This window comes from Nicotiana tabacum, chromosome 22 (assembly GCF_000715075.1).
Source record: "Nicotiana tabacum cultivar K326 chromosome 22, ASM71507v2, whole genome shotgun sequence".
NCBI lineage: Eukaryota > Viridiplantae > Streptophyta > Magnoliopsida > Solanales > Solanaceae > Nicotiana > Nicotiana tabacum.
The window spans coordinates 5755147-5782934 of NC_134101.1; the positions used below are offsets into that span (position 1 = coordinate 5755147).

The window sequence follows — 27788 nt, forward strand, 5'->3', positions numbered from 1 at the left end:
CGTTTGCATCTGCGGACCCAAATGTGCATCTACGCTTCCGCTTCTGCGGCCAAGGAGTGCTTCTGCACACCCTCCTGCGGGCCTTTCCGCTTCTGCAATCATCAAACCTCCCAGGCCTTTTCGCTTCTGCGCTCCTTCCTCCGCAGAAGCGACTCCGCTTCTGCGGTCTTCACGTCGCACCTGCGACCACATGCCACCTTCTCCAGGTCTGCTTCTGCGCCCAAGTGCTCGCTTCTACGAGCTCGCACCTGCGGTCAATCTCGCGCAGGTGCGATTACACCAGAGCTAGTGCACTTCATCCCTTCACACAAGTCCAAATCGATCCGTTAACCATCCAGAAACTACTCGAGGCCCCCAGGACCTCGATTAAATATACCAACCAGTCCTAAAATATCAAACAAACTTAGTCAAGCCTTTAAATCACATCAAACAACGCTAAAAATACGAATCGCACATCGATTCAAGCCTAATAAACTTTAAAACATCATACTTCTACATCCTATGCCGAAACCTATCAAATCAAGTCCGATTGACCCCAATTTTTCACACAAGTCCTAATTGACATTACAGACCTACTCCAATTTCCAGAATCAGAATCCGACTCTGATATCAAAAGGTCCACTCCTGGTCAAACTTCCCATAAATCATTAAATTTCTAACTTCTGCCAATTGACGCCGAAATAAACTACGCACCTCCAAATCAACATCCGGACACGCTCATGCGACCAAAATCATCATACGAACCCGTTGGGACCTTCAAATCCTGATTTTGAGGTCGTTTACTCACAAGTCCAACCCTAGTGAGTTCTTCCAACTTAAAGCTTTCGAAAATAGAATTTTCTTTCCAAATGAAATCCCAAACTCCCGAAATTCAATTCTGACCACACGTACACGTCATAATACCTAAAGTGAAGCTACTCAAGGCTTCAAACCGCTGAACAATGCGCTAGAACTCAAAACGACCGATCGGGTCGTTACAAATAATATATTAGTAGCAGTTGAAGTATATTGTTGCAACATAATATGATACTCACATGGTATATTATCATATACTGACAGGATATCATAGAAGTCCGGTTCATTCCTTTCAGAAATATACTCAGTTCTCTATGATACCTATATGTTATATACCATATATTGACATGATATGATGTGTCATTCCTTCCAAAATAACACTCAGTCTTGATGATATCCAACCTAGTATATATCATATACTAACAGTGTATCACATAAGACTAGTTTTTTCGTTCAACAAAAAAAATATTCATCAGTCTTCTATGATATCCACATGGTATATATCATATACTAATATAATATAGGTCTTGTTCATTCCTTAAAAAAAAGAGTTCAGCCCTTAAAAAAGAGTATATGCTATGGTATGTATCATATACTATTTTGATGTATAGTATAAATTCATCTTTTTCGCTAGCTCAACTTAATTTCAGTCTAATGTTTACAATTTTAGTGCAAAATCTTTACCAAATTGGCTAAAAACTTTAGCCACAACATCCATTAAATATTTCAAGCTAAATTATTTTGTTTAAGAAAAAAATTTAAAAGGCATGAAGATTGTATTGAAATATTGAAAAAGGTTCAAGTGAAAAAGATACCAACATGGTATATATTATATACTAGTAGGATATCATAGAGGACTGATTCATTCCTTTAACAAAAAAAACTCGTTAGTACTCTTTGACACCTACATGGCATATATCATATACTGACAGAATAATGGTCTGGTTCATTCCTTCAAAAAAGAGTTCAGTCCTTTATCTATGATACCAAATTGGTATACAAGTATACTATTTTGATATACAATATAAATTCGTCTTCTTCGCTAGTTCAACTCAATTTCAACCCAAATTTTACAAATCTAGTACAAAATCTGCATAATTGGCTCAAACTTTAGCCACAACACCCATTTAACATTTAAAAGTAAATATTTTTGTTTAGAAAAAGATTAAAAATGCATGAAAACTCCATTGAAACATTAAGAAAGGTTCCGACGAGAAATTTTAAAAAAAATAAAAAGGATCAAATTGTAACAATATAATATTACACTATATTGTATATTACAACAATATACTGTTGGAATACTTGTCACGATTCGAAATCCTACCACATGCGTCGTGATGGAACTTAGTCTCTAAGACTAAGTAAGCCGATCATAATAACAATTCAATCCTGTTTTTTAATTCAATACAAGTGTCAAAACCAACAACGGAAATATTCAAACAACCTCCCAAGGTTGGTAATACTGAGTCACTAACTCTAACTGAATACATACAATGATCTCAAGTATCAAATATACAATATTGTTCGAATAAGAGTTGGCAGTACAATAAAATAGAAAGACTCCAAGGTACTGCGACGACCAAGAAACTCTACCTTGAATCCTTGCTATCGATACACTAACTATGCCTGAGTCTGATATCTCCAATACCTGGATCTGCACAAAAATATGCAAAGTGTAGTATGAGTACACCACAGTCAGTACCCAGTAAGTAGCAAAATGAACCTTGGTGGAGTAGTGACGAGCTACAGTCAAAACACTCACTAGTCTAATAACTTGTGCAACATAGCATACAAAAATAATAGAAAACAGATAGCAGTGATAGCAACAATAATTTACTAGTGATATAGACAGCAATTCAACAAGAACACCATAAATATTGCTCAAACGAATCATGAAGGCAAGTACAACCAATTAATCAAGTCCTTCAAAATATTTATCTTTTATCTATAAGTTTTTCAAATAAAAATCTTTAGAATGTAATCCTTTCAATTAAATATATCTCGAATATACTTTCTCCAAATAACTATCTTACGAATATAAATCTTTCAAATACATATCTTCCAATATAATTCTTTCAAATAAATATCTTTTGAACATAATTCTTTCAAATAAAATTTTTCGAATATAATTCTTTCAATTAAAATATTTCGAATATAATTTCTTTTAAGTAAAATCACCGTATGATACCTCACTTCATAATCATAAAGATTACGGGTCTCAGCCCACTTTCATATTTTCACGGCACTCCAAGCCCATATTTCTATCAAAACTGCACGGACAACTCACGTGTCAATAATAAAATCATCATATTTCTCCGGCACCTCGTGCCCATATTTCTTTCATAACCGCACGGACAATTCACAAGACAGAATACATAATAATATAATGAAATGACTGAGAAGTGAATAATGAGAAATTATAGAAAGACAACAACACAACAAATAGAGGTAAACAACAGGGGCGCTCCCGAGGTACCACCTCGTAGTCCCAAAAGTAAATACACAATAGGAGAATCTTCTGAGGTACCGCCTCGTAGTCTCAAAAGTAAATATACAACAAGGTATCTCCTGAGGTACCACCTCATAGTCCCAAAAGTAAATATGCAACGGGGGATAGTCCCAAAAGTAAACATGCAACAGGGGATCTCCCGAGGTACTGCCTCGTAGTCCCAAAAGTAAATACACAACAGGAGGATCTCCCGAGGTACCGCCTCATAGTCCCAAAAGTAAATATGCAACAGGGGAGATGGAAAAATAACTCAGCAAGAATAACCCCTTCTTAAATCCAAATTTATGATAAATTTATTAACGTCTCAATTTAAACTTATTTAATTAATTATTTACATATGAAAAATCCATAATGTAATTATTTCCAAGAATTGTCAACTCAACAAGCACACGGAATTCACATACAATTCAAAGTAGCAATCACACTAAATTATCATATAAAACAAAGTCGACAAACAAAGAACAAGGCATGACAAATAAGGATTTAATAAGTGCCAGCAATTTCCAACTTAATACTTAAAAAATGCCCACGACTTTAAACCAACAAAATTTATACGTATAAACCCGAGTACTTACTCGTCACGTCGCGTACACGGCTTTCACATTATACAAATGGCACATACGACTCAATGCCTAAGGGGTAATTCCCCCACTCAAGGTTAGGCAAGATACTTACCTTTTTGAAGTTAGGCCGATATTCCAAAATAGCCTTCTTGCTTGAATTAACCTCCGGACAGCTCAAATCTATCCAAATTAATTGTATAACTTCATTAAAATTCATCAAAAATAATTCTGAATAATAAAACGTCGACTTAAAATTTTACATTTAAAAGTCAACCAAAAGTCAACGCGGTGCCCGTCTCTTGGAACCCGACATAAATTTCACGAAATCATAACACCCATTCCGATATGAGTTCAACCATACCAGTTTTATCGAATTCCAATAATAATCGTCCTCCAAATCTTGAATTTCCGTTTTTGAAAAGTTTCATAGAAATCCCAATTTCCTTCATTAAAACTTGAATTAAACGAAGAATATAACCATGCTTTTATGAAATATAATCACTTTCGGATTTAAATCACTTACCCAAGTTGAAGTCGTGAAGAAATCCTCAAAATCGCCCAAGACCCGATCTCCAAAAATTGCCAAATCGAAAAATGGCGAAATTACCATATTTCGGTCCTTAATGTTTTTGCGTAGTTCCACTTCTGCGGAACAAATTGTCGCATCTGCGAGCGAAATCACGTTTCTGCAAAGTCCACTGGCCAGTTGAAGCCTCGCATATCTGGAGGAATTTTTGCTTCTGCGATGCCAAATGCGCATCTGCGATGCCTTCCGCTTCTGCGCCTTCTCTGCCCGCTTCTGCGATCACACAGGTGGGGGAATTGCTTCGCACCTGCGACCTCTGCCTAGTAAACTCCCATCCACTTCTGCGAAGAGCTTCACGCTTCCGCGACCAAGACATCGCATAAGCGATTGCACCAGTTGCTTCAAGTCCAAATTAATCCGTCAACCATCCGGAATCCACCCGAGGCCCTCGGGACCTTAACCAAATATACCAACACGTCCCAAAATACAATATAAACTTAGTCGAGGCCTCAAACCACATAAAAAAATGCCGAATTTACGAATCGAATTATAAGTTTTCAAATCTTTCAACTTCTATAATCTGCGTCGAAACATATCAAATCAATCCGGAATGACTTCAAAATTTGCACACGAGTCATAAATGTCGTAATGGAGTTGTTCCAACTTCCAGAATCTAAATCCAACCTCGTTATCAACCAATCGACTTACGGTCAATTTTATGAATATTTGAAGAACTTCATTTTCCAACTTTTCACCGAAATGTGCATAATTGTCCTACAGACCTTCAAATCCAAATCCGGACATACGCCTAAGTCCGAAATCACCATACGAAACTATTCACATCATCAAAATTTTATTCTGGAGTCGTTTGCTCAAAAGTCAAACTCCGGTCAACTCTTTTCATTTAAGCTTCGAAAATAAGAATTGTTCTTTCGATTTAATTCCGAATCTTCCGAAAACTAAACTCAACCATACATGCAGGTCATAATACACTTTACGAAGTTGCTCGGGAACTTAAGTCACTGAACAGAACGTTAATTCTCAAAACGACAAGTCGGATCGTTACATTCTCCACCTCTTAAAATATACGTTCGTCCTCGAACGTGCCAAGAATTATTCTGAGGACATTAAATTACTGAGTGTACTATAGCAACCTACTCGTGATGAGTCCACGTCACCGTAATTTTAACATGGTCCGACAACACCATCTCAGTTGAGATTATTTCTTTTATAAACTTTAAAATCAATTTCTTACACTCCAACATTTTCAAAAGGCCTGATTTACACATCAACACACGGTATTATTCTCAATCAGTTGTAGCAATTTCGTGGCTACGCACACATCATACGTATGCCCATAACCACATCTATGGTCATAATAGTTGTTCATAATTAATTCCAACATCGTCAATTAAACTCACATTATCCAAAATCTCATTTCAAATTTTCACAACACTGATAGCAATACGCGAGGCATGAAGGCCTCATAATTATATACCCGAATTAACGAGTCACATTTAACGTCACTTGGACACTCATCTCATAGGCTAAAACTCAATAGTTACAGCACAAATATGGCTAAATATGTACAGAATCACGTAAAGGAATTATCAAATAAGTTTAACAGGCATGACTCCCTATTAGTACCATAGTACAATTTAAATTTCACAAAGGGAGAATTTAAAATACATGAACTTAATCACAAGGATCTCATCCTGGTATAACTTCCATTGCGGCACGTAGCCTGGGTTAAACATATCAAATCACATTAAACGCGAGGACCCCATCCCCAACTCTGAATCACAAGTACTTTTCACATTATGCCAACTAAAATTTTCCATTTCTTTTCTTTCTTCTTTTTAATAAATTTCGTGAAATAATTTCACAACACATAAGGAACCCATATACTGGTAGAGCATATAATTCATAAAATTGAAATTAATTATCCCGACATTACATCAAAACCCATTGTAGTGACTAATAGAAAGTCAGTTTTGGACTCATAGCCCTCAATAGTGTACAACACAAAATAATAGACATGGCTATCGCAATAAAATCTCCCATCAGTGGTAAACACATAAGTAGGTTACAGAATTACGAAGCTCACCCATAAGTGGAGCGTAATAGGAGGGCTTGTCCCGATACTCAGAACCGAATCAAACTAAGGAAAATATTCCTTTATAACAAATCGGGATCGTACCTGTAATGACACCATCTGGTGTAGCGGCCTCGGCCATACCATAGCAATTATATCGACGGGTTGGACCTCCCTCTCTAGGGCGCCCTCTACCCATCTGTCCTCCACCCCTAACTGTCTGTGCATGGAGGGAAAATTTATGTCGTGACAGCTTGTAGCTGGAGTGTTCTTATGAAATCCACCCCTCCCAAGTCTGGGACAATCTCTCATGATGTGCCTAGTATCACCACACTCATAACAACCCCTCTGAGGTCGCGGCTGCTCGTACTGAGTCTGTGCCGGATAACGGGAATAACTACTGTAAGAACCTCATACCGGTGGTGCACTAAAAGTATTAACTGGAGCACTAAGAGTACTCTGAATTGAGGAATGGGATGACCGATTGCCCGAGCCTCCGCCATGATGAGTCATGTCTGCAGAGTAGAATCCACTGAATCCTCCAGAATTCTGAGACCCTTTGACCTCCTTAGACTCCTTTTCCTCACTTCGAACACGTTCTAACGTAATGGCAATCTCTACTACTTGCTGAAATGGAATGCCAGTCTGCAACTCTCGAGCCATACATATTTTAAAATCATAATTGAGCTCATCGATAAATCTGCAGACTCACTCTTTAACTGTAGGAACCAAGATAGGTGATTAGCGGGCTAACTCACTGTACCTGATAGCATATTCTGACACCATCATGGTACCCTGACGCAACCATTCAAACTCTATGCTCCACGCATCTCGGAGAGTCTGGAGAACAAACTCTTTCAAAAATATCTCCGAAAATTGAGCCCAAGTTGGTGGCATTGCATTGGCTGGTATGCCTTCTCCATAAACTTGCCACCACTCACTTCCATAGTACCCTAGGTGTAGAGAATATGGTGACACTTTTCTAGAAATCCCTGGGCATCCTCGGTAGTTGTGCCACTGAAGGTAGGTGGACTATACCTCTTAAATCTCTCAAGTATCTTTTGTTCTTCTTCTGATGCCTCTGGCCTGAACTCAGGCTAAACCGGAATAACATGTTGTACCAGTACTATACCCGGAACCTGAACAATGTGAACCTGCTACTCTGGAGTACGGGCGGTAGGAGTCTGAGCTCCTCTCCCAATCTGTGAAATATTTGGTGAAACGAAGATCAATCTCGTCTGAGTAAATGTACTAAACATGTTCAGGAACTGTGATAAGGTCTCCTGAAGTCGGGGGGTAACAATAGGTGTCTTTGGTGCCTGCCCCCAACTGGAGCTACTGGCGGCTCCTGAACTGCTGCTCTGATAGGTGCTCTAGCTGCGGCACGTGCCCTTCCTCGGCCTCTACCTCGGCCCCGGCCTCTTGCGGCCCTAGCAGAATGCGCGAGAGTATGCTCAGCTGAATCGGTAGCACGTGTCCTCACCATCTGTGAGAGAATAGGGATACAAAGGCTCAAATTTCAAAATCAACAAATCCGCATGATAGGAATGAAAGAAGTGGAAATTTCCTAACGGTTCTATAGCCTCTCGAAGATAAGTACAGACGTCTCTGTACCGATCCATAAGACTCTACTAGACTGGTTCGTGACTCGTAGAACCTATGAACCTAGAGCTCTTATGCCAACTTGTCACGATCCAAAATCCCACCACAGGAGTCGTGATGACACTTAGTCTCTAAGACTAAGTAAGCCGATCATAATAACAATTCAATCTTTTTTTTTAATTCAATACAAGTGTCAAAACCAACCGCAAAAATATTCAAATAACCTTTCAAGACTGGTATTACTGAGTCACGAACTCTAATTGAATACATACAATGATCTCAAGGATCGAATATACAATATTGATTGAATAAGTGTTGGCAGTACAATAAAATAGAAAGACTTCAAGGGACTGCGATGACCAAGCAGCTCTACTTTGAATCCTTTCCTTGCGATCTCACTTTAATTCTGTTCGAGTCTGATAGCTCCAATACCTGACTTTGCACAAAAATGTACAAAAGTATAGTATGAGTACACCACAGTCGGTACCCAGTAAGTATCAAGACTAACCTCGGTGGAGTAGTGACGAGGTACAGTGAAGACACTCACTAGTCTAATAACATGTGCAACATAGCATACAAAAATAATAGAAAACAGATAACAGTGATAGCAACAATAATCAACCAGTGATATAAACATCAAGGCATCAAGAACACCATAAATATTGCTCAAAAGAATCATGAAGGAAATTACAACCAATTAATCAAGTCCTTCAAAATATACATTTTTTATCTGTAAGTTTTTCAAATAAAAATCTTTAGAATGTAATCCTTTCAATTAAATATATTTCGAATATACTTCCTCCAAATAACTATCTTACGAATATAAATCTTTCAAATAAATATCTTCCTATATAATTCTTTCAAATAAATATCTTTCGAACATAATTCTTTCAAATAAAATCTTTCGAATATAATTCTTTCAATTAAAATCTTTCGAATATAATTTCTTTCGAGTAAAATCACCGTATGACACCTCACTTCATAATCATAAAAATTACGGGTCTTAGCCCACTTTCATATTTTTACGGCACCCCGAGCCCATATTTCTATCAAAACCGCACGGACAACTCACGTGTCAATAATAAAATTATCATATTTCTCCAGCACCTTGTGCCCACATTTCTTTCATAACCGCATGGACAACTCATGTGTCAATAATAAAATCATCATATTTCTCCGGCACCTCATGCCCACATTTCTTTCATATCCGCACGGACAATTCACAAGGCAGAAGACATAATAATATAATGAAATGACTGAGAAGTGACCAATGAGAAATTACAGAAAGACAACAACACAACAAATAGAGGTAAACAATAGGGGCTCTCCCGAGGTACCGTCTCGTAGTCCTAAAAGTAAATACACAATAGGGGAATCTCTCGAGGTACCGACTCGTAGTCCCAAAAGTAAATATGCAATAGGGGATCTCCCGAGGTACCGCCTAGTAGTCCCAAAAGTAAATACGCAACAAGGGATCTCCCGAGGCACCGCCTCATAGTCCTAAAAGTAAACGCAAAACATGGGGATCTCCTGAGGTACCGCCTCGTAATCCCAAAAGTAAATACATAACAGAAGGATCTCCCCAGGTACCGCCTCGTAGTCCCAAAAGTAAATATGCAACAGGGGAGATAGAAAAATAACTCAGCAAGAACAACCTCTTCTTAAATCCAAATTTCTGATAAATATGTTAACGTCTCAATTTAAACTTATTTAATTAATTATTTGCAGATGAAAAGTCCATAATGTAATTATTTCCAGGAATTGTCAACTCAACAAGCACACGGAATTCACATCCAATTCAAAGTACACTACAACACAGTGCTACACCGCAGACCGATGAAAACATAGAACACCCCAAGCCCCTTTCATAATCCACTGCAAAAGCTCGATACTTGACCATACCACGAACTCGAAATCCTTAGGCACCACACTTAAATTTTGAACCTACCAGGACCATTGTTGAGAGTCACCCACTCTGACTTGTTCCCGAATACAATCAAATTCCAAGGCCCTGCTAGCACATGAACACCCTCTCAAAGAAACAACCGGCTGAATTCTTTTCCTTGTACATCACATCCACACGAAGCATAGGCTCTGAGTCTTCCCAAAACCTGAACATGAACCGATAAGACCAAATGTAGCACACATTCCTTAAATCCTTTTGCTCAAATTACCATTGATGTTTTCTTTCCTTAGTCATAATAACCCACTAATACACTGATAACCAGAAACCGCACAAGTAGACAACCACGCAATCTAATCATAGATGGTGGGCTCTCCCACTTAGCTTGAAGCTACAATTACATAACCCTGGGACCCACCGAGATTCCTTCTTCCCCATCGACATCAGCTAAAAGTCCAACAATACATCCCAATCTCGAAGTCATGTTGCATCCAAATAAAATTCGTGGACCTAGTCTCTACCCATCATGAATTCCCAAATGGCTCCAAACTTTCCTCAAGGCATATGGCTATCCTACCACAGAACCCACATGTTACTTTGTCACTCTCCCACTTTGGTTAAACCCTCTCCTTTAAGCAACTCCTCGACTTCTGTTTTTCATACTTGACCTTCTAGTAATTTAACCACCGCAAAACGCCTCCCACATGACCTTCCTCGTCCTTTGCTGCCCAATTGTTGCCTCAAATCCGAATCCATCTCTGTAATGCTTGATCTAATTATTGCCACCAACTAAGGCTGTCCCGGTCCCGTCCCGTCCCACTTAATTTTAAACGGGATGGGCCCATGTTAAACGGTACACGGGATGGGACGGGATGGCCATTTCTTCCCGTTTATCCCATCCCATTTCTCTTAATTTTCTCGCAATCAAGTGATAAGTTTCAAGTATTTGGGCAAATTTTTGGAGCAACTTTCAAGCTTCAAATTAGTTCGTCAAGTATTTGGAGCAATATTTTGGGCAATTTCTTCAAGTTTCAATATTTAATCACGGTGCACTCGTTCCATCTCCTAATTTTAATATATATTTTTTGCGCATTATTTTAGTGCTTAATTTTTGTGTTTACTTTACGTGTTCTATTTTCGTATTTTATTTGTGTTTTTAATTTTTGTGTTAACTTTTTAAATTTAATTTCGTATTTAAGTTATGGCACCTAAAAATGTATTTGGCGTATTTAAAAAAATGAGTAAAAAAAGTAGTAAAGGTGAAAGTAGTAGTAATCTTAATCCTAGTCCTAATCCTATCCCTTCTCCTATAATTAGAAAACATATAGATGAAATGACTCATGTTGATGAAACTTCATTTTTCCAACCCCCGCATGTTATAATATTAATTTCGGAGAACAATTAGATCATGAAACTTTACAAAGACAATTTGGCAATGATATTTTTATTGAGGACGAAGAAAATGAGGATGAAGAAAATGAGGATGAAGAATTAGATGAAACATCCACTAGTCCCGCAACACAAGCTCCAACTCAGAGTCAATCTCGGTCTGGAGCTTTACCCCCTGTACCTCCTGTAAGGGGTAAGCCTAAGGGTGAACGTCCCAAAACATCACTTGTATGGAAATTTTTTAAACATGATAAAGTCAATCAACGTGTTACATGTGAAATATGTAAGCAACGATTTGCGCACACCAAAAGTGGTGGGGCGGGGGGTTTATCTAGGCACTTAGGTAGGGACCACAAAGCTTTATAGATACAAGCTTGTGGAATTTCTAGCATATTTGTGAAATTTCTGTTATATTTGGTAAGTATAAAACTAATCCAACTTATGCACCGGCCATTAATTAAATAATTGCAAAATTTTAAAAGTATTTTTTCCCTATTCCCCAAGTTTATTTAATTTCTACTATACTTAACCCATCTTTAAAATTAAGAGGTGCAAAGGGACTTGTTCATAAAATTTATGAGAATTTAGCAATTCAAGAAAATGAACAACCATCTCTCGAAGAATGGAAAGCTAACATATATTCTTATGTTAGATCAATGTTTGATAAATATAAATCTATGGAAACAACAACAGGTGGTGAAACTGCTCCTTCTACTTCTAAGTCTAGAGTAGAAGTTCTATGGGAAGATATGGATGATATAACAAGTTTTGATTCCTCTATTGATGATGAACTTGATTTTTATCTTAATCAAGGATTGGAAAGTATTAAAGACGAAGAAGGCAACAAACAACTTTTGGCATGGTGGAGGAGCATGGCAAGACTTTTCCAACACTTTCAATAATGGCCCAAGATATCCTTACTATTCAAGCATCATCAATAGCATCGAAGAGTGCTTTTAGCGCGGCAAGATTTCAAATCGGAGATCATAGAGATTCATTAGCGGAGGACAGCCTAGAGATTTCCATATTATTCAGAGATTGGATTAATTCAGAAAGAAGAAATCTTGGTTTTGAAAAATTAACCACAAGGGAAGAAGAAGAATACAATGAGATACTTAGCAATGGGAGCGATGACGGCATGAAACTCATGAAACATCAATCAACATTGTCAATTCCAGAACAATGTCCGAGAGAAATTATAGATAAGTTACAATAAAGTTATATAGGAGCTTACAAATATTAGTATGATAATTTTTAATTGGCTACTAAGAGGCCTAATTCAAACAGAACCCTTCCTAGAAGGTGGCTGCGTAGATTAGGTGCTCTTCAAAAGAATTATATTTGTATGTGAGATTGAAAAGTTCTATTAATAAAATAAAAGGCTCTAAGCGTTGAATTTGTTTTATGAATTGTCTTACACTCTTACATAGTTACTTAATGGCTTGAAATTATATTAAATAAATTATAACCCTATTATAAATTTATAATTACTAGAATATTTCATTACAAGTCTTTTGTTATAATATTTTATAATTCTTTACTTAGTTTCCTAATTTTCGTTTAATTTTTAAGTTTATTAAATAAGTCAAGAAACTAGATATTGCAAACTTTAAAAACTTAGTCATTGTCAAAAGAATATTCGTTGCCAAACTCAATGCTTAAATAATTTTTTTTTAAAACGGCACTTAAGGCCCGCGAACCTGTCCCGTCCCATCCCGTTTGTTAGCGGGATGGGATGGGCCTACCGTCCGTCCCGTTCCATCCCGTCCCGTTAATTTTGTCCCGTCCCGTTGGACAACCATACCACCAACTCCAAGCCTCCTAGAAGATCATCCTTATCGAGCAATCAACATTAGAAATACCCCTTCGATTCCGAAATTGCTACACTCTGTTATCTCTGACAACCGCTCATACGGCACCATTTCACACTACCCTGCCCCGAAGGCAAATTGATGAAGACCATAACACCGGCAAACCTTAATGTGTTCAACAAGGACGATGATACCACATCACAATTAAGAATTCCACCACGCTCGAAAATACCAAGTCTCGTTACTCCATTATCCCAAACCTGAACATTCATAGTCTGATTGCCTTTCCTCCGCTGAAAATAGAATATTGAACCTCTGAATCATGCATTGAGAAAAACCTCCTCTCAAGTCATTAACTGCCTCGACACATAAACAAGCACCCTACCATTACTTTAATATTGTACGATAACAACTCATGAACATCATAGCAATTGGTGCATAGCCCAAAAACCATAAGAAATACAGCTACTAAGCTGAAATGATAGAACATCCTTCCGCAAGGCGATGACATTAACCCAATCGAATACGCGGGGAGAAACATCCTGCACCACCTCTGCAGTACCATTACAACTCCTCGATTCCCAATTGACACGAGCGATGAACGTCGTATAAGAATGAGTAGGAAGGATATAAAGGCATAAGTCTCAAAGGAATCAAATCACACGATGAGGAATCAAGAAGGGAAGTGCTCCTAACAGCCCTGTAGCCTCTCGAAGATAAGTACAGACGTCTCCGTACCGATCCGCAAGACTCTACTAGACTTGTTCATGACTCGTGAGACCTAAGTGAACCTAACGCTTTGATACCATGTTGTCACGACCCAAAATCCATTAATGGTCGTGATTGCGCCTAACACCGCTGCCAGGCAAGCCAACAATAGTTGATTAACTCGATTATTCATTTTAGTATTTTGAAATCAAAATTTTCCTTCAATTAAATAATCAGAAATAAAATTCACAGAGTAAATGACAATATTTTCCCAAGTACAATGCTGAACAACTCATAAGTACCCCCAAAATCTGGTGTCACAAGTGCATGAGCATCAACTACGAAGTAAAATAAAATACAACATCTGTCCGAAATACAAATTAGACAGGAAAAATACAAATAACCCTGGAGGAGACTCTGCTGGCTGCGGATCATAACCAGAAATGCAGCTCGCGGCAAGCCCCCCGATCATCCGTGCCTCCGTGCCCAAAGGACCACCGGACATAAAAGTACCTGCACAAAAATGTGCAGCAAGTGTAGTATGGGTACGTAAATCCACGCATACCCAGTAAGTATCTAGCCTAACCCCGGAGGAGTAGTGACGAGGGGTCGACATCGACACTCACTAGTGATCCAATAATATCGGGTACAGTAAGGAGGTGAACAAATATGAGGCAAAGTAAATAAATGAAATAAACAACTATAAATCTGTGGTACAATTATCCTCCTTACAATAAACTCAAGCTCTTAAGTAACAATTCCTCCTCACACACACACACACACACACACACACACACACACACACACACACACACACACACACACACATATATATATATATATATATATATATATATATATATATATATATATATATATATATATATATATATATATTATTATTGGTACACCACTTGCTATTATTGCTAACAGTATCATGTCTCTTGATATGATATCTGCAAGTAATACTTAACATGGGAATATTATTTTGATTCCGCCGGAGGCATCTACAAAGAATAATCTTGTTACCAGAGTCGACTCTTTATAATATAGTCTTGAAAACTTGTTCTTGTTTAGGATTTAGTTTGATTGTGCTTTCTCAGACACTTGTATAACATTTTGATTCTTAATAATATACTAACCTTTTTACTTTGTGCTCTAACGCTCTTTTTATGAAATAAATTTATGTACCCTAAGATTTTTTTTAAAGTTGAATAAGAATTTTACTCATATGATGAATTTAAAAAATAATTGAATTGAATTCTCTTGCTAAATAATTAATTTAAAAAAATTAATTAATTGGTTTTAACATAAAAATATATTCTATGTTGATTATGATCTTAATATTAGTTTATCTCTTGTTTTGAATATTTAATCTTAATTATAATTTTATCCACCATAAATTTTATTTTCAAAGAGTAAAAGATTGATATGACATTTCACATTTAGATCTTTATGTTTGTAGAATCATTAGTGGTATTGACTCTTGCCAACTATTTTTTTTTTCTCTTTCTCACACAGTTATATTCTTAAATATTTTCTTAGTTGTTGTTTAATAATTGGGTATTTTTTAATATTACACGAAAAATTTATAAAAAAATATATTATTTGAGTAGGAAAATAGTTCAAATATAATATAAAAATATATTATCATGGGGGTATTTTTTTCTTCTCAATTTCAACTCTTTATGTAGTCCATTTAATATTACTTTTATTTTTTCTTCGTATTGGACATTATGGAGTGGTAATGTATTTCCAATACGGAGGATTCTTATGAAGTTGATTTTATTAAACTTTCCTACATATTTTTAATAAGAATTTAATAGACAAAATTTTATTAGTTTTAAAATCTTAAATATTAAAAATTAGCATAGAAAGTATTGTAGTCCAAAAAATAGGTTATTGCAGTTATATCCTTTCCTTATGAGTTCTTCCGTTTAATATTTTAAGGATATTTTGATATATTAATATTGTATTTATGTTTTTTAATAATATAGGCTCTCATTTTTCTAAATGGATTTGGACAATATAATACACTCTCAAATTAAATTAGTAATAAGACATTTTAATACGTTTTCAAATTAAATTAGTAATAGGAATTTTTAAGAAGTATATCCTAAAAGTAATAGAGTTACATGACTAAAGATATTTACTTGTTCCATTTTATATGAATTAGACAGCCGAAAGTAATTATACTAATAGGATTCCTAAAGGTAATCATGTAGGATTTCTAACATGTAATATTATGTCCTAAAACTAATAGGATTATAAGACTAATATCTAGAATTCTGGTTATATCCTTTTATTATGAGTTATTATGCTTAATATTATAAGGTTATTTTTATAAACCGACATTGTATTCATGCTTTTATAATAATATATATATGATTCTTAGCTATTCCAAGACTAGTAAATACTGTAGAATACTAGTATTAATTGTAGTCTACTAATACACTCATATAGTCATATGTACAGATAATTGGTATTTACAAGCAACAATTTCTAGTATTTTTCGCCATATATTTTCCTTGGTTGAGTTGTACTTCTTACTTGGCTCAAAACTACACCTACCCCAATAATCACACGGGGTTGACCCAATCTCCAAACCAAACTAGATAGTCTCCTACTATTAGATTGATCATTGATCCAGGGATTTTTATTTTTTATTTTTTTATTATCACCTTCCGGCTTTCTTATTCCGAGAAAGTGTGTAGTTGCAAAAATACAATAGTAGGTCTAAAATATTAGTCTAAGGCCCCGTTTGTCCATTTATTTTTTAAAATGTGTCGAAAATGAGTTTTTCGGACCCCAAAAAGTAGTTTTGACCACTTTTTCAAAATTTTCATAAAATTTTATTCTTCACCATTTTTTCAATTAAAATACATATCCAAACATAATTTCAAATTTAAAATATTATTTTTTCTAACCTAACCCCATATACTATTTTTTTTCAAAAATTACAATTTTTTTAATGTCCAAACGCCTACTAGATCACTTTTATAAAAACTTGCATCACTTTTCAAAGGGCTGTTGACTTGGAGAAGGTAAGTGCTGCTCTTACAATCCATGGCAGAAACTTTCTTGTTCAACATCATTGAAAGAGTTTTGGCAAAAGTTTCTTCAGTTGCTGTATATGAGATCAGTTTAGCTTGGAATGTTAAGACTGAGTTAAGAAAATTACAGAGCACTTTATCCACAATCAAAGCTGTACTTTTAGATGCAAATGAGCAGCAGGCAAAGAACCATGAAGTGAGAGATTGGCTGGAAAAGCTAAGAGATGTTGTTTATGATGTCGATGATTTGCTCGATGATTTGTCAACACAGCTAACACTACAAATGCATTTTCAGAAAAGCCTTAAGAAGAAGGTAAGAAAATTCTTTTCAAGTTCAAATCCAATTTTTTATCGATTCAAGATTGGTAGAAAGGTAAAAGAGATTAGGGAGCTATTGAATGAGATTGCACATGATAGAAAAAGTTTCCATTTTACTGAACATACTTATCTAAATCCAGTTGAGAATATTTGTAGAGAACAAACACATTCCTTTGTAAGGGCCTCCGATATTATTGGTAGAGAAACTGATCAAGAAAACATAGTAAAACAGCTCATAGATGCTCGTGAAGAGGAAAATATTTCTGTGATTCCTATTGTTGGACTTGGAGGGCTTGGAAAAACCACACTTGTTAAGTTGGTTTATAACAATAATAAGGTAGTTCAGAATTTTGACCTGAGAATGTGGGTTAGTATTTCAGAAGATTTTAGTCTGAGTAAGGTAATTGAGAAAATTCTGCGGTCTGCAACAGGAGAGAGTTTTGGCCACCTAGATATGGACCAATTACAAAGTCATTTGAGTGAGGTTTTGCGATCGAAAAGGTATTTACTTGTACTGGATGATGTGTGGAATGAAGATCAAAACAAGTGGACGGACTTGAGGGAGTTGCTGATGAATTGTTCTAGAGGTAGTAAGATTGTTGTCACTACACGCAGTAAGATGGTTGCTTTGATTACTGGAACAGTTGCACCTTACTATTTGGGTGGTCTTGCTGATGATGAGTGCTTATCTTTATTTTTGAAATGTGCATTTGTAGGGGAGGACAAATTGTTGCCTAATCTAGTAGAAATAGGAAAAGAAATTGTAAAAAAGTGTGGAGGAGTGCCTTTGGCTGTGAAAACCTTGGGAAGGTTATTGTATATGAAAACAGATGAAAATGAATGGTTGCGGATAAGGGATAATGAGATATGGGAGATCGAACAGAAACAATCCGATATTTTACCAATATTGAGATTGAGCTATGAACAGATGCCATCACATCTAAGACAGTGTTTTGCCTATTGCTCCATGTTATCCAAAGGTCAAGAAATTCCGAGAGAGGACTTCATCAACCGCTGGATTGCTCAAGGATTTATACAGAGTTCAAACGGATCCAGGAAGTTGGAAGATATTGGTAATCAGTACTTTGATGAGTTACTATCAAGGTTTTGCTTCCTAGATGTGGTACAAGCTTTTGATGGAGAAATATTGGCTTGTAAGTTACACAATCTTGTGCATGATCTTGCACAGTCAGTGGCAGGTTCTGAATGTTTAAACGTGAAATCTAATGCCTCTGTGGTTTCTGAAAGAGTTCGCCACTTATTTTTTCATGCAGAAGATATGTCTAGGAAACACTTCCCAAGATTTTTACTTTCTTTGCAAAAGTTGAGGTCTTTTTCTTACTCATTTAACATTGGACCTGTAAACAAGTTTTTTGTCAAGACAATGTTATCAAATTTCAAATGCCTTCGGGTGTTAGTCTTGAACAATTTAGATTTTGGGGAGTTGCCAACTTCAATAGGTCACTTGAAGGAATTAAGATATCTTAACCTTAGTGACAATGGTAACATCAAGTTTCTCCCAAGGAAATTTCAAATTAGTAAATTTGCAGACTCTTAACCTCATTAATTGTGAACAGCTTAAGGAGTTGCCAAGAGACTTTGAAAAGTTAATCTGTTTGAAGACCTTGTATTTGACTACATATAAGATATCAGCAGGGAAGAATCAACAATCTTTCCCTTCTCTTCAATTTTTGCTTCTTTTCAAGTGTTGTTTCCCAAAATTGCAGCCAGAACTGGTGCAGCAGTTTACTGCGCTTCGGATTTTGCGTATCTATGAATGCCGGAGTTTATATTCTCTTCCAAGCAGTATTAGATACCTGACTTCACTTGAAAAGCTATGGATTTGGAACTGTGAAGAACTTGATTTGATGGATGGAGAGGGAATGGTAGGCCTAACAAGTTTACGATCGTTGCTTCTAATGGGGCTCCCTAAGTTGGTGACTCTACCATTGGGGCTTAAAGATACTGCTCATGCAACACTGAAGTACTTTAGAGTTGCCGATTGTCCCAACCTAGCGGTGCTTCCAGAATGGCTGCAGAATTGCTCTTCACTTCAGAGGCTGTATATAGAGGATTGCCCTGTATTGGCATCAATACCCCAAGGAATCTACAACCATAATGCCGAAGTCCATATAATCGACTGTCCATTGCTAAGTGGAGGATGTTAATGACACAGGTGCAAGATCAGTGTTATCAAAGGTGCGCTTAAGCCTTGAAGCGAGGCTCAAAACATGTTGAGCGCTTAGCAGGCGCTTCAGTGTTGTCATCAAGGCTCTAAGACATTCTGACACTAAGCAATTGATATTATCATAAATTTTCTTCAATTTCTTTGTCCATATATTTGGTATTCATGCTTATAGATATTAGTCTTGGACTACACATACATATTTGTTATTTTTCTCCATTTGCGCTTTTTTTCATTAAAGCCCACACTTTATTTGTGCTTTGCGCTTAAAGCCCTAACAAACATTGGAGTTTTTTTGCGTTTTTCACATTTAATAACACTGTGCAAGATTATCCAAACATGTTTTACAAATTTTAAGTGTGACTACTAGAACAATGTGGACGTAGTTTCACTTTTTGTGAAGTCTTATTTTTCTTCTAAATTTCTTCAAATCATGATAAATTCTGGTATCATTGTTAATTCCCTTGCTTATATATTGTACTTAGGTAACATGTCCTTCTCAACAGTAAGCTTTTTCTTGCATCTCTTCTTTTGGTACTACTCAGAGGCGAAGACACAAGCCAAACTACGGCTTCGATCGAACCCAATAGCTTTTGATCAAACAGTGTATTTGGTGTTTAGAATGCACTAAATATGTACAAATATTAAATTTAGAACCCAGTCACTAACACTTGAAGTAGCCGCTCTAAAATTCAGAACCCATAAGGTTGAAATTCTGGCTCCGACTCTGGTAATACTGACAAGAACTAGCTGCATTACCTCCACTTCTGTGTTACATACAGACATCATTTGCTATTGTGGGAGCATTCTAGACTCTGTTATGTCCAGATGCTCAGCTCAGATAAGATCAATGTTTTAGTTGCTGCTATTGTCAATATCCTTAAAATGCAGTATAGAAATTAGTTGCTTATTTGAAATATTTGTATGGACCTCTTGAAACCCATAAATTTACAGCCATCATATAGTGCTTTATTTGATTGCGCTTTTTATGTCGAAGAGGCAAAATCTTAATTTAAAGTCAGTCTTCGCCCTTAAGAACAAACAACTGAAGAATTGTGTTTATGGGAGAAACTAGGTAAAACACCTTTCTATGGAACACGGTTTCTTCTCTTCACCGCTTGAACATTAAAAGACACTGTAAAAGTAAAATCTAATGTATGTAGGCAACATATCCTAATACAAACATTAGTGGCTGATTTCATGTTTGAAGAGTTCAATTGCGGCACGAGAAGAGGTACCAGGTAATTCTGTTCAGTAAGGCTTGGACAGATGGAAAACAATGTTTAAATATATATTTTTTACACTACAGAAATTAAATCTTAATTAAAAGGCTTGTTTCCTCAGCTATTTAGGAAGACTTAATACTACAATTCATTTAAATTCTAAAAGATCGAGTTTCTAATTTACGTACGGATTGTATTAATTTACTGTATTCTTGGATTCCAGACTTTAGAGTATTTTCTTTCAATGTTAAATGGACGTACTATTCGGCAACGGTCTTTTCAGGCAAGATGCACTTCGTACATGCTTACATCTTAATTAAGTACTTTTTCTCATCTAAGCTAACTGTTCCCTTCTCCAACTATTTAATAGTGTAGAGTTTCATGACTCCTTTTCCCTTTATTGATTTCCCAAGTGATAAAATTTGTTTGGCAGAAAAACAATATATATATCTACAGGAGAAGTTTACCTAAAATATAATTGCCTTAATTTTATGCAGTTAATTGGAAAATTTTAATCTCAAATAAAAAAAAATTACAGGGCAAATAACTACTCCACCATGAGATCCTATCCTATAAAAAACAACAATTTTCTTTTTTCAATGACGTAGAGGTAGAGCACGCTTACGCGCACCTCGAGTTCAACAGCGCAGTAGTATCTTCCACCAGTACAAGTACCGAGGAACTTTGTACACCGCCAAAAACGATGATTCATTGCGGCAGCTCTTCATTCATTATCCAACTCATTCCCAATCCCAGATGGTATCTCAAATCTGTTTTTCTTGCTTTCATCAATTATCACATCATCTTCAGCATCATCCATGATGGATTCCTTCTTGAAATAATCTACTTTAAAGTCATAATCATCATCCATCATATCACTGGTAGTAGAGGCTTTGTCTTTCTTCCTCCTTTTCTTCTCAGCTTTTCTAAGTTTGTTATTTAGCATGCCTTCCTCAGTATATAACTTCTCATTTTGTCGGCTACTAGCACTCTTGCCACTGGTCCGGCCTGCATCATCTTCTCCTGCATCCATCGCCTCGTCACTGTCTTCATTAACAAGGTTATCCGTTGCATTATCACTCTGAGTCACTGGCTGCTCCAAATTGTCCTGCAGTTTAAACATGCATTGTTAATAGATGTCAACTTTTTCAGGAACCAACAATATTACAGTATTATTTGTGCATAACGAGCACTGTAGGCAAGATTTTGATTTGCAGAGCAAGTGAATAGCAGTTACAGAATTCACGGGATGTTAAGAAGAATGCTAAAAAGGACTGATCTAAAAAGAAGAAAGTCTAAAAGGAAATCACTTACCTCTAGCATGGTCTCGTCAAAGTTAACAGGGTGATTAGATGGAACTTCAACTGGGTGATAATCATTGACTGATTTCAGGCTTCCAATAATCGAGGATTCGCTTCCATAAACTTCATCAACATTGAACTCTTTTCCAAGTTCTGAAACTATCTTTACCTCTGAATGCTCCCCCTCGTTCCTAGAGGGGGGCATGGTGTAGTACGGTATTTTCCCTGAAATGTGTCAGAGACATCAAACTACTAGCTTATGCATGACATATGCGTCTTTTTCAAATTCAAATCTCTCCTGGAGGAAAACTAGCAGTTATCACACTTACCCTCATTCCAGCCATGCAGAACAATCCTCGCTGCAGCATCGATGTCGACAATTCCACCCTTTTTGAGTTTACCCCTAACAGTAGCAACTTTCTGAAGAAAGTCATCGACTGATTCAAAGCTAGGAACCTTATATATAGATACCAACATCCTGGCCGGACACAGTTTAAGAATCTCCTTTACTGCACAAACCACAGTACTAGCAAAGTCAGCCGCATTGATATACTAATTGAAATAGAACATAAAAGTTATGTAAAGATGCTAAAACCAAATCCAGTTACCAGGACCAACTGGGTCATCTAACTTCTCTATCCTCTTGCAATTTCGAAGAGCAATAGCTGCATCATTCTGTGATGATGACCTAAGCATCACAATCCCAGGGCAGTCCAACAACTTAACATTCTTATCTAACTGGACTTCTTGCATGGATCTAGTTAATCCTGGTGTAGCACCAACATTGACTACGTGAGATCTCTTCAAGCTATTAATCAGGCTACTTTTACCAACATTTGGTAGACCAATGATACCAACAGTGATTGATTTTTTAATCTGCAGCAAGACTTACCATTAGCACAGAATCAGCAAGACTAGAGCAAACAGTGCAATTAAAATTACATCAGCATTGACTAAAGACAGACTGGTAGTGTCCCATACGCCAAAGTCCTATGCAGTACACTAAATTTCCTTATTTTCTTTCATTAATTCCTTCCTTTTTCTGCAAACACCCAAAAATCCAAGAAATTCATCGGGAAAAAGATGCCATCAGCATTATGGAAAAAGTTACTCAAAGTGCATCAAAAAGAGTCAAGACAGCCATTTGGCCGCGGCACCTAACTATATGCATCTAAGGTGTTGCACACCATAGCAGATTTCTGAGGTTGAAAAGCTACGAAAGCGCAAGTTAGATACCTAGAAGCAAGTTACCGTTCATGATCGGACATATTGAGATAGGAGTCTTGAAAGATATCCAGGTTAAAGTGAAGAGGAGGATGGAGAGACAGTTAAAGAGTTGAAGCGCTTCTTCGATTTTAAATTTTATCCAGGGTTATCTACTGGAATCAGAGAGCATCTATCTAATGTCCCATGGAAATTTGCCATCCCAGGAGGCTAGTGGAATTGAATAATCAATCAACTATGGTTCAATTCCAAACTAGTTGGAGTCAGCTATATGAATCCTTCATATATATTTAGGGATGGCAATGGGGCGGTGCGGGTTTAGACATATGCAGGGCGGGGGAGGTTTAGACAAATGCGGTGCGGGGCGGGTCAAAATAATTTTTTAAAATATCTGTGCGGTGCGGGTTTGTGACTTTGTGTTAATTCTCTTCAGCCTTTGCTGTTCCCCTCTTGGTTCTACCTCTAAAGACACAAGCCTGAAGCTCTCTATCAGTGATAGAATGCAGAAGATTCAAATTCTTTATATAGAAATCAAATCATATTAAGTCTTGAAATCGTTCTATCACCTAAACCTGTAGACTTAACTTCACAGCAATTAATACATTAAGAATTTAATTTGATTTAATCTGTTACTTGGATTTAGCTTCTGATTTCGGTGAAAACTTTCAATTTTTTTGGGCTTATCTTTCTGGCAAATAGTAACAAAATCCAGCTTTAATTTACAAATACTTAAGTGAATTATAAAGCAAAAAAGAAAACCTATCTTTTTGTTATTAACGTTCACTCTTAGTGTTTAGCTTCTGTATGCTTATCTACTTAATTGCTTACCGTTAAAAGTGAAAGATTTAGATTGACAATGGCATATATATAAATATAATTGAAAGCAAAAATGAATAAACATAAAAATAAGACAAATTTTAAAATAATAAAAATTTTAGGGGCGGGGCGGGGCGGGTGGACGCGGGTGGGATGCGGGGCAGGTGAACGTGGGTAAAGAACTATGCGGGGCAGGTAGAAATTTTGCGGGTTAAGACAGAACACGCCCCGCCCCCGCCCCGCTTGCCATTCCTATATCCATTCTGCTCTATTTGGTCCTTACTAATTCCAATGCTGCAACAATTGACTTTTCCGACAAATTAAGTTCTCTATATCTCATATTTATTCCTACACTGACGTACAAGTCGCTGCAAACCCCAGACCTAATGCAAAAAAAGGGCAGTCCGGTGCACTAAACTCCCGCTAAGCGCGGGATCCGGAGAAGGGCCGGACCACAAAGGTCTGTCGTACGCAGTCTTACCCTACATTTCTGCAAGAGGCTGTTTCCACGGCTCGTACCCGTGACCTCCTGGTCACATGGCAGCAACTTTACCAGTTACGCCAAGACTCCCCTTCCCAGACCTAATGCAAGTGTAACAAAATTAGCAATTTAAATTCCACCAATGTGACCTTTGCATAGCCAGTTGTCAGTCCACATAAAGGATGGGGGTTGCTGTAGGTTGAGAAACAGAGTACAAAAAGTCATAATGTCATGATCCTTTAGAATGGAATTGAACAATGACTCAACTTGATAACATTGGAACCTAGGTGAGAATAAATGTAGCTGATTTGCGCATGCAACCAAATAAGAAGCATGAGTAGACACAGTGCACAAAACATAGAAGTTCAAGTCAAGGCGCATTCCAGAACTGAGACCCAAAAAGAAAAAGATCCTAGAAATACCTCATGGCTCCGTGAGTAATTCTTCAGCAATTTTATGAGAGTCTCAGCTCCAAGGCAATCACTTGTCTGCAAAAGATTGGTAGTTTTTCCAGCCTTTGAGGAAGACTTCCAGCCCAAATTTGACTTTTGCTCTTGGGTGCTACACTTGAAAGCAACTGTTGGTAGTTCCTCTCGCAGATACTTTAGCCACTTTTCTGCAGCTTCCCGAGGGACAAGATCTGATTACAAAGTCAAAAGAGTAAATAATGTCATCCCTATGAAATGTAGGAAGTAACTTTTCAAACCATCATATTAGATAATGCATAAGCTAAATGACGCTTGCTAGCAAAATTTTTGCATAAGCAAAGCCTGCCTGGAAAAGGTCTAGTGACCTATATCAAAAAGAAGAAGCAGAGGTGCAAATATTATTTTATTTGAGGTGCAAATATATACATAATTTTGATCAAGTAAATATATACATATTTATCCACATATAAACTTGTATCACTGAGAAAACCATTCCACTTCTTTTGTGCTTCTATAAGTCACCATCACTCGTCAAACACGAACTTCATGTAACAACCTTTTACTTCGTATAGCACAGCACATGGGTACAAGAAAATGGTATGTAGCTATCTATGATTGGTTTCACCATAAAATGAAAGTTCAAGTAGAAACAAGATAATGCTATAAGTAAAACAAGGGGATACCAATTTTATTGAGGAGCAAGACAAGATGTTTCTCAGGTCCTGATCTCATCACCATCTTTTCCATGTCAAGACAGCGTGTACCAAGAGGATCTCGAGCATCAAGCACTTCCAAAATGACATCAGAAGCTTCAATCACTTTGACTAACTCCTTGTAGAAAGCTCTTTCCGAGTTATCTGCATCAGACAAGCAAGTGTAAGAGGCCAGAGAGAAAAATAAGAGGTAAAGAACCAAAGCCACTACACTTCCTCCAACAACTGACCCATGACAAAAGACAAAGCATAGAAGAAGGCTTTGGCATACCACGGATTTTAACAAAAGTAGTTGAATCGTCATTTTCTCGTTCCTCCACCATCGAAGCCATATCTGCAGGTTTATTCATATCATCATCCTCAATTAGTCCTAGCTTTCTCTTCTTAGCCTGGAAGCCAATGCATGGTAGTTAAATAACTGCCGCAAATACCATGAAGAAAAAGAATTGTGGGAAGACAAAACTATAAACATCAAGAAAAGCTATCCGCTAGGGAAGACATATTTTTCCCACCATAAAATGAGCATGGCAATGCAGTCTCTTACCCACTTCAAGGATATCGTGTTAATTGAGTAAAACATTTTTAAATCAATTTATTCTTGCAAATAACCTGTGAAAATCAGTGGATTCTACAATTATTTGTATGATTTACACAAACGCAGTTCAGCATTTCAAGTGGAGCATGATTACATGACAAGCAGTCAAGCATTAGTCAATCAAACTCTGAAAACATAGCAAAAAGATCTCTTTTTTAGAATACCCGAGTCAATGCCACCCTTTCACAGCCTCTCAATTGTAAGATAATGTTCCAACTACAGAACATCTGATTATCAGGTGAAGCAAGCATCAAAACCATATTACAAAGATAACAACAACTATGCCTCCATATTAGTTGGAGTCTGCTATTTGAGTCCCCAATATAGATTCCGCACAAAGGCCATTAGACATTTCAAGTTGAGCATGATTAGTGTGACAAGTTTTAATGAATCAAACTTTGAAAATATAGCAAAAAGATCTCTTTTTTATGATACAGAGAAAATGCAGGCGCACAAAGGCCATTCAATATTTCAAGTTGAGCCTGATTAAAGTGACAAGCCTCAATCAATAAAACTTTGAATATTTAGCAAAAAAGATCGCTTTTTTATGGTACCAAAGTCAATGCAACCCTTGCACTGCCTCTCAATTGTAAGATAACATTCCAATTACAGAAAATCTGGTGAAGCAAAGCATCAGACCTATTTGACAACAATAACAACAGCTACGCCTCAGCTCCAAACTAGTTAAAGTCAGCTATATGAATCCTCAACATATACTATACTTTGTTTAGAATTAAAAACACATCAATAGACAAAAATTATTACCCTTTCTTTTCGGGCAGCTTTCTTCTGCTCCAATTCTTCAAGAGCACGAGCACGACGAGCCTCAAGAGCCTTAAGCTCTTGTTCCTTAAATGGCCAATCATTGGGGATTCCTGGGTCCTTTTCTGCCTTACTCTTTTTATTAAGGCCCAACTTTTTCGCCTCTTTGGATTTCTTCTTGTGATGCTCTTTTACTTTCCTTATAATCTTGTACTTCTTCTTCAGTGATACCCTGTTGCTCTTACTCTCTGCAACACCCAAAAGAAAAAAACTCAACACCGAAAATCAAAAGAAAAAATTGAATAAATATTGATAGAATAAAAGTAGTAATTTTGCTTACTCTTGCTTTTCTTCACCATTTTTGTTTGCTGGAAAAGAAGTGTACGGTTTCAGAGAGGAAGTGGGAAATTGACTTAGGGTTTATGAGTTAGGGGTAGGGTTTTGGGAGGGGGAACTATCCGAAAAGGTCGGGTTTCGTGTACGAGGGTCAAATAGGCAATGGTCTTCGAGTTTATTCGAAGCGGGGATGGGTCCTTAAATTGGAGAAACTGCAAAAAGCAAAAGAGAATTGGGGTGAGAGAGGCTCGACTCTCAGAAACTGCAAAAAGCAAAAGAGAAATGGGGTGAGAGAGGCTCGAACTCTCGACCTCAGGATCACTCGATATGCTATGAGACCTACGCGCTAGCCAACTGCGCCACCACCCCAGTTGTCTGTTTCTTCGTTTGTCTTTGCAATTAAATGTAGCTATAAGCTTATGAACTGCTGACACGGAAATGGGTATTTATTT

The 27788-nt window shown here is 36.9% G+C and overlaps 2 protein-coding genes and 1 non-coding gene across 3 annotated transcripts; 1 reads left to right on the forward strand and 2 right to left on the reverse strand.

The window, feature by feature from the left end:
- The first annotated feature begins 16606 nt into the window (after positions 1-16606).
- LOC107761398 (putative disease resistance protein RGA1) lies at positions 16607-19795 on the forward strand. The gene is given in 2 exon segments (XM_016579624.2): positions 16607-18802; positions 18804-19795. Coding segments are annotated over 2 exon segments (2472 nt in total). The 5' UTR covers positions 16607-16967; the 3' UTR covers positions 19441-19795.
- A 1347-nt stretch (positions 19796-21142) lies between these two features.
- Positions 21143-27636, reverse strand: LOC107761397 (guanine nucleotide-binding protein-like NSN1). Its single transcript, XM_016579623.2, has 9 exons — positions 27341-27636; positions 27004-27248; positions 25915-26032; positions 25614-25787; positions 24925-25142; positions 22590-22857; positions 22311-22490; positions 21995-22206; positions 21143-21788 (listed from the first exon to the last, which is right to left on the reverse strand). Exons 1-9 carry the CDS (start codon positions 27357-27359, stop codon positions 21405-21407), a joined length of 1818 nt encoding a protein of 605 aa, XP_016435109.1. The 5' UTR covers positions 27360-27636; the 3' UTR covers positions 21143-21404.
- On the reverse strand, positions 27620-27705 carry TRNAM-CAU (transfer RNA methionine (anticodon CAU)). Its single transcript is given in 2 exon segments — positions 27620-27655; positions 27668-27705. It is a non-coding gene; the product is annotated as a tRNA-Met (tRNA).
- Between the last annotated feature and the right edge of the window lie 83 nt (positions 27706-27788).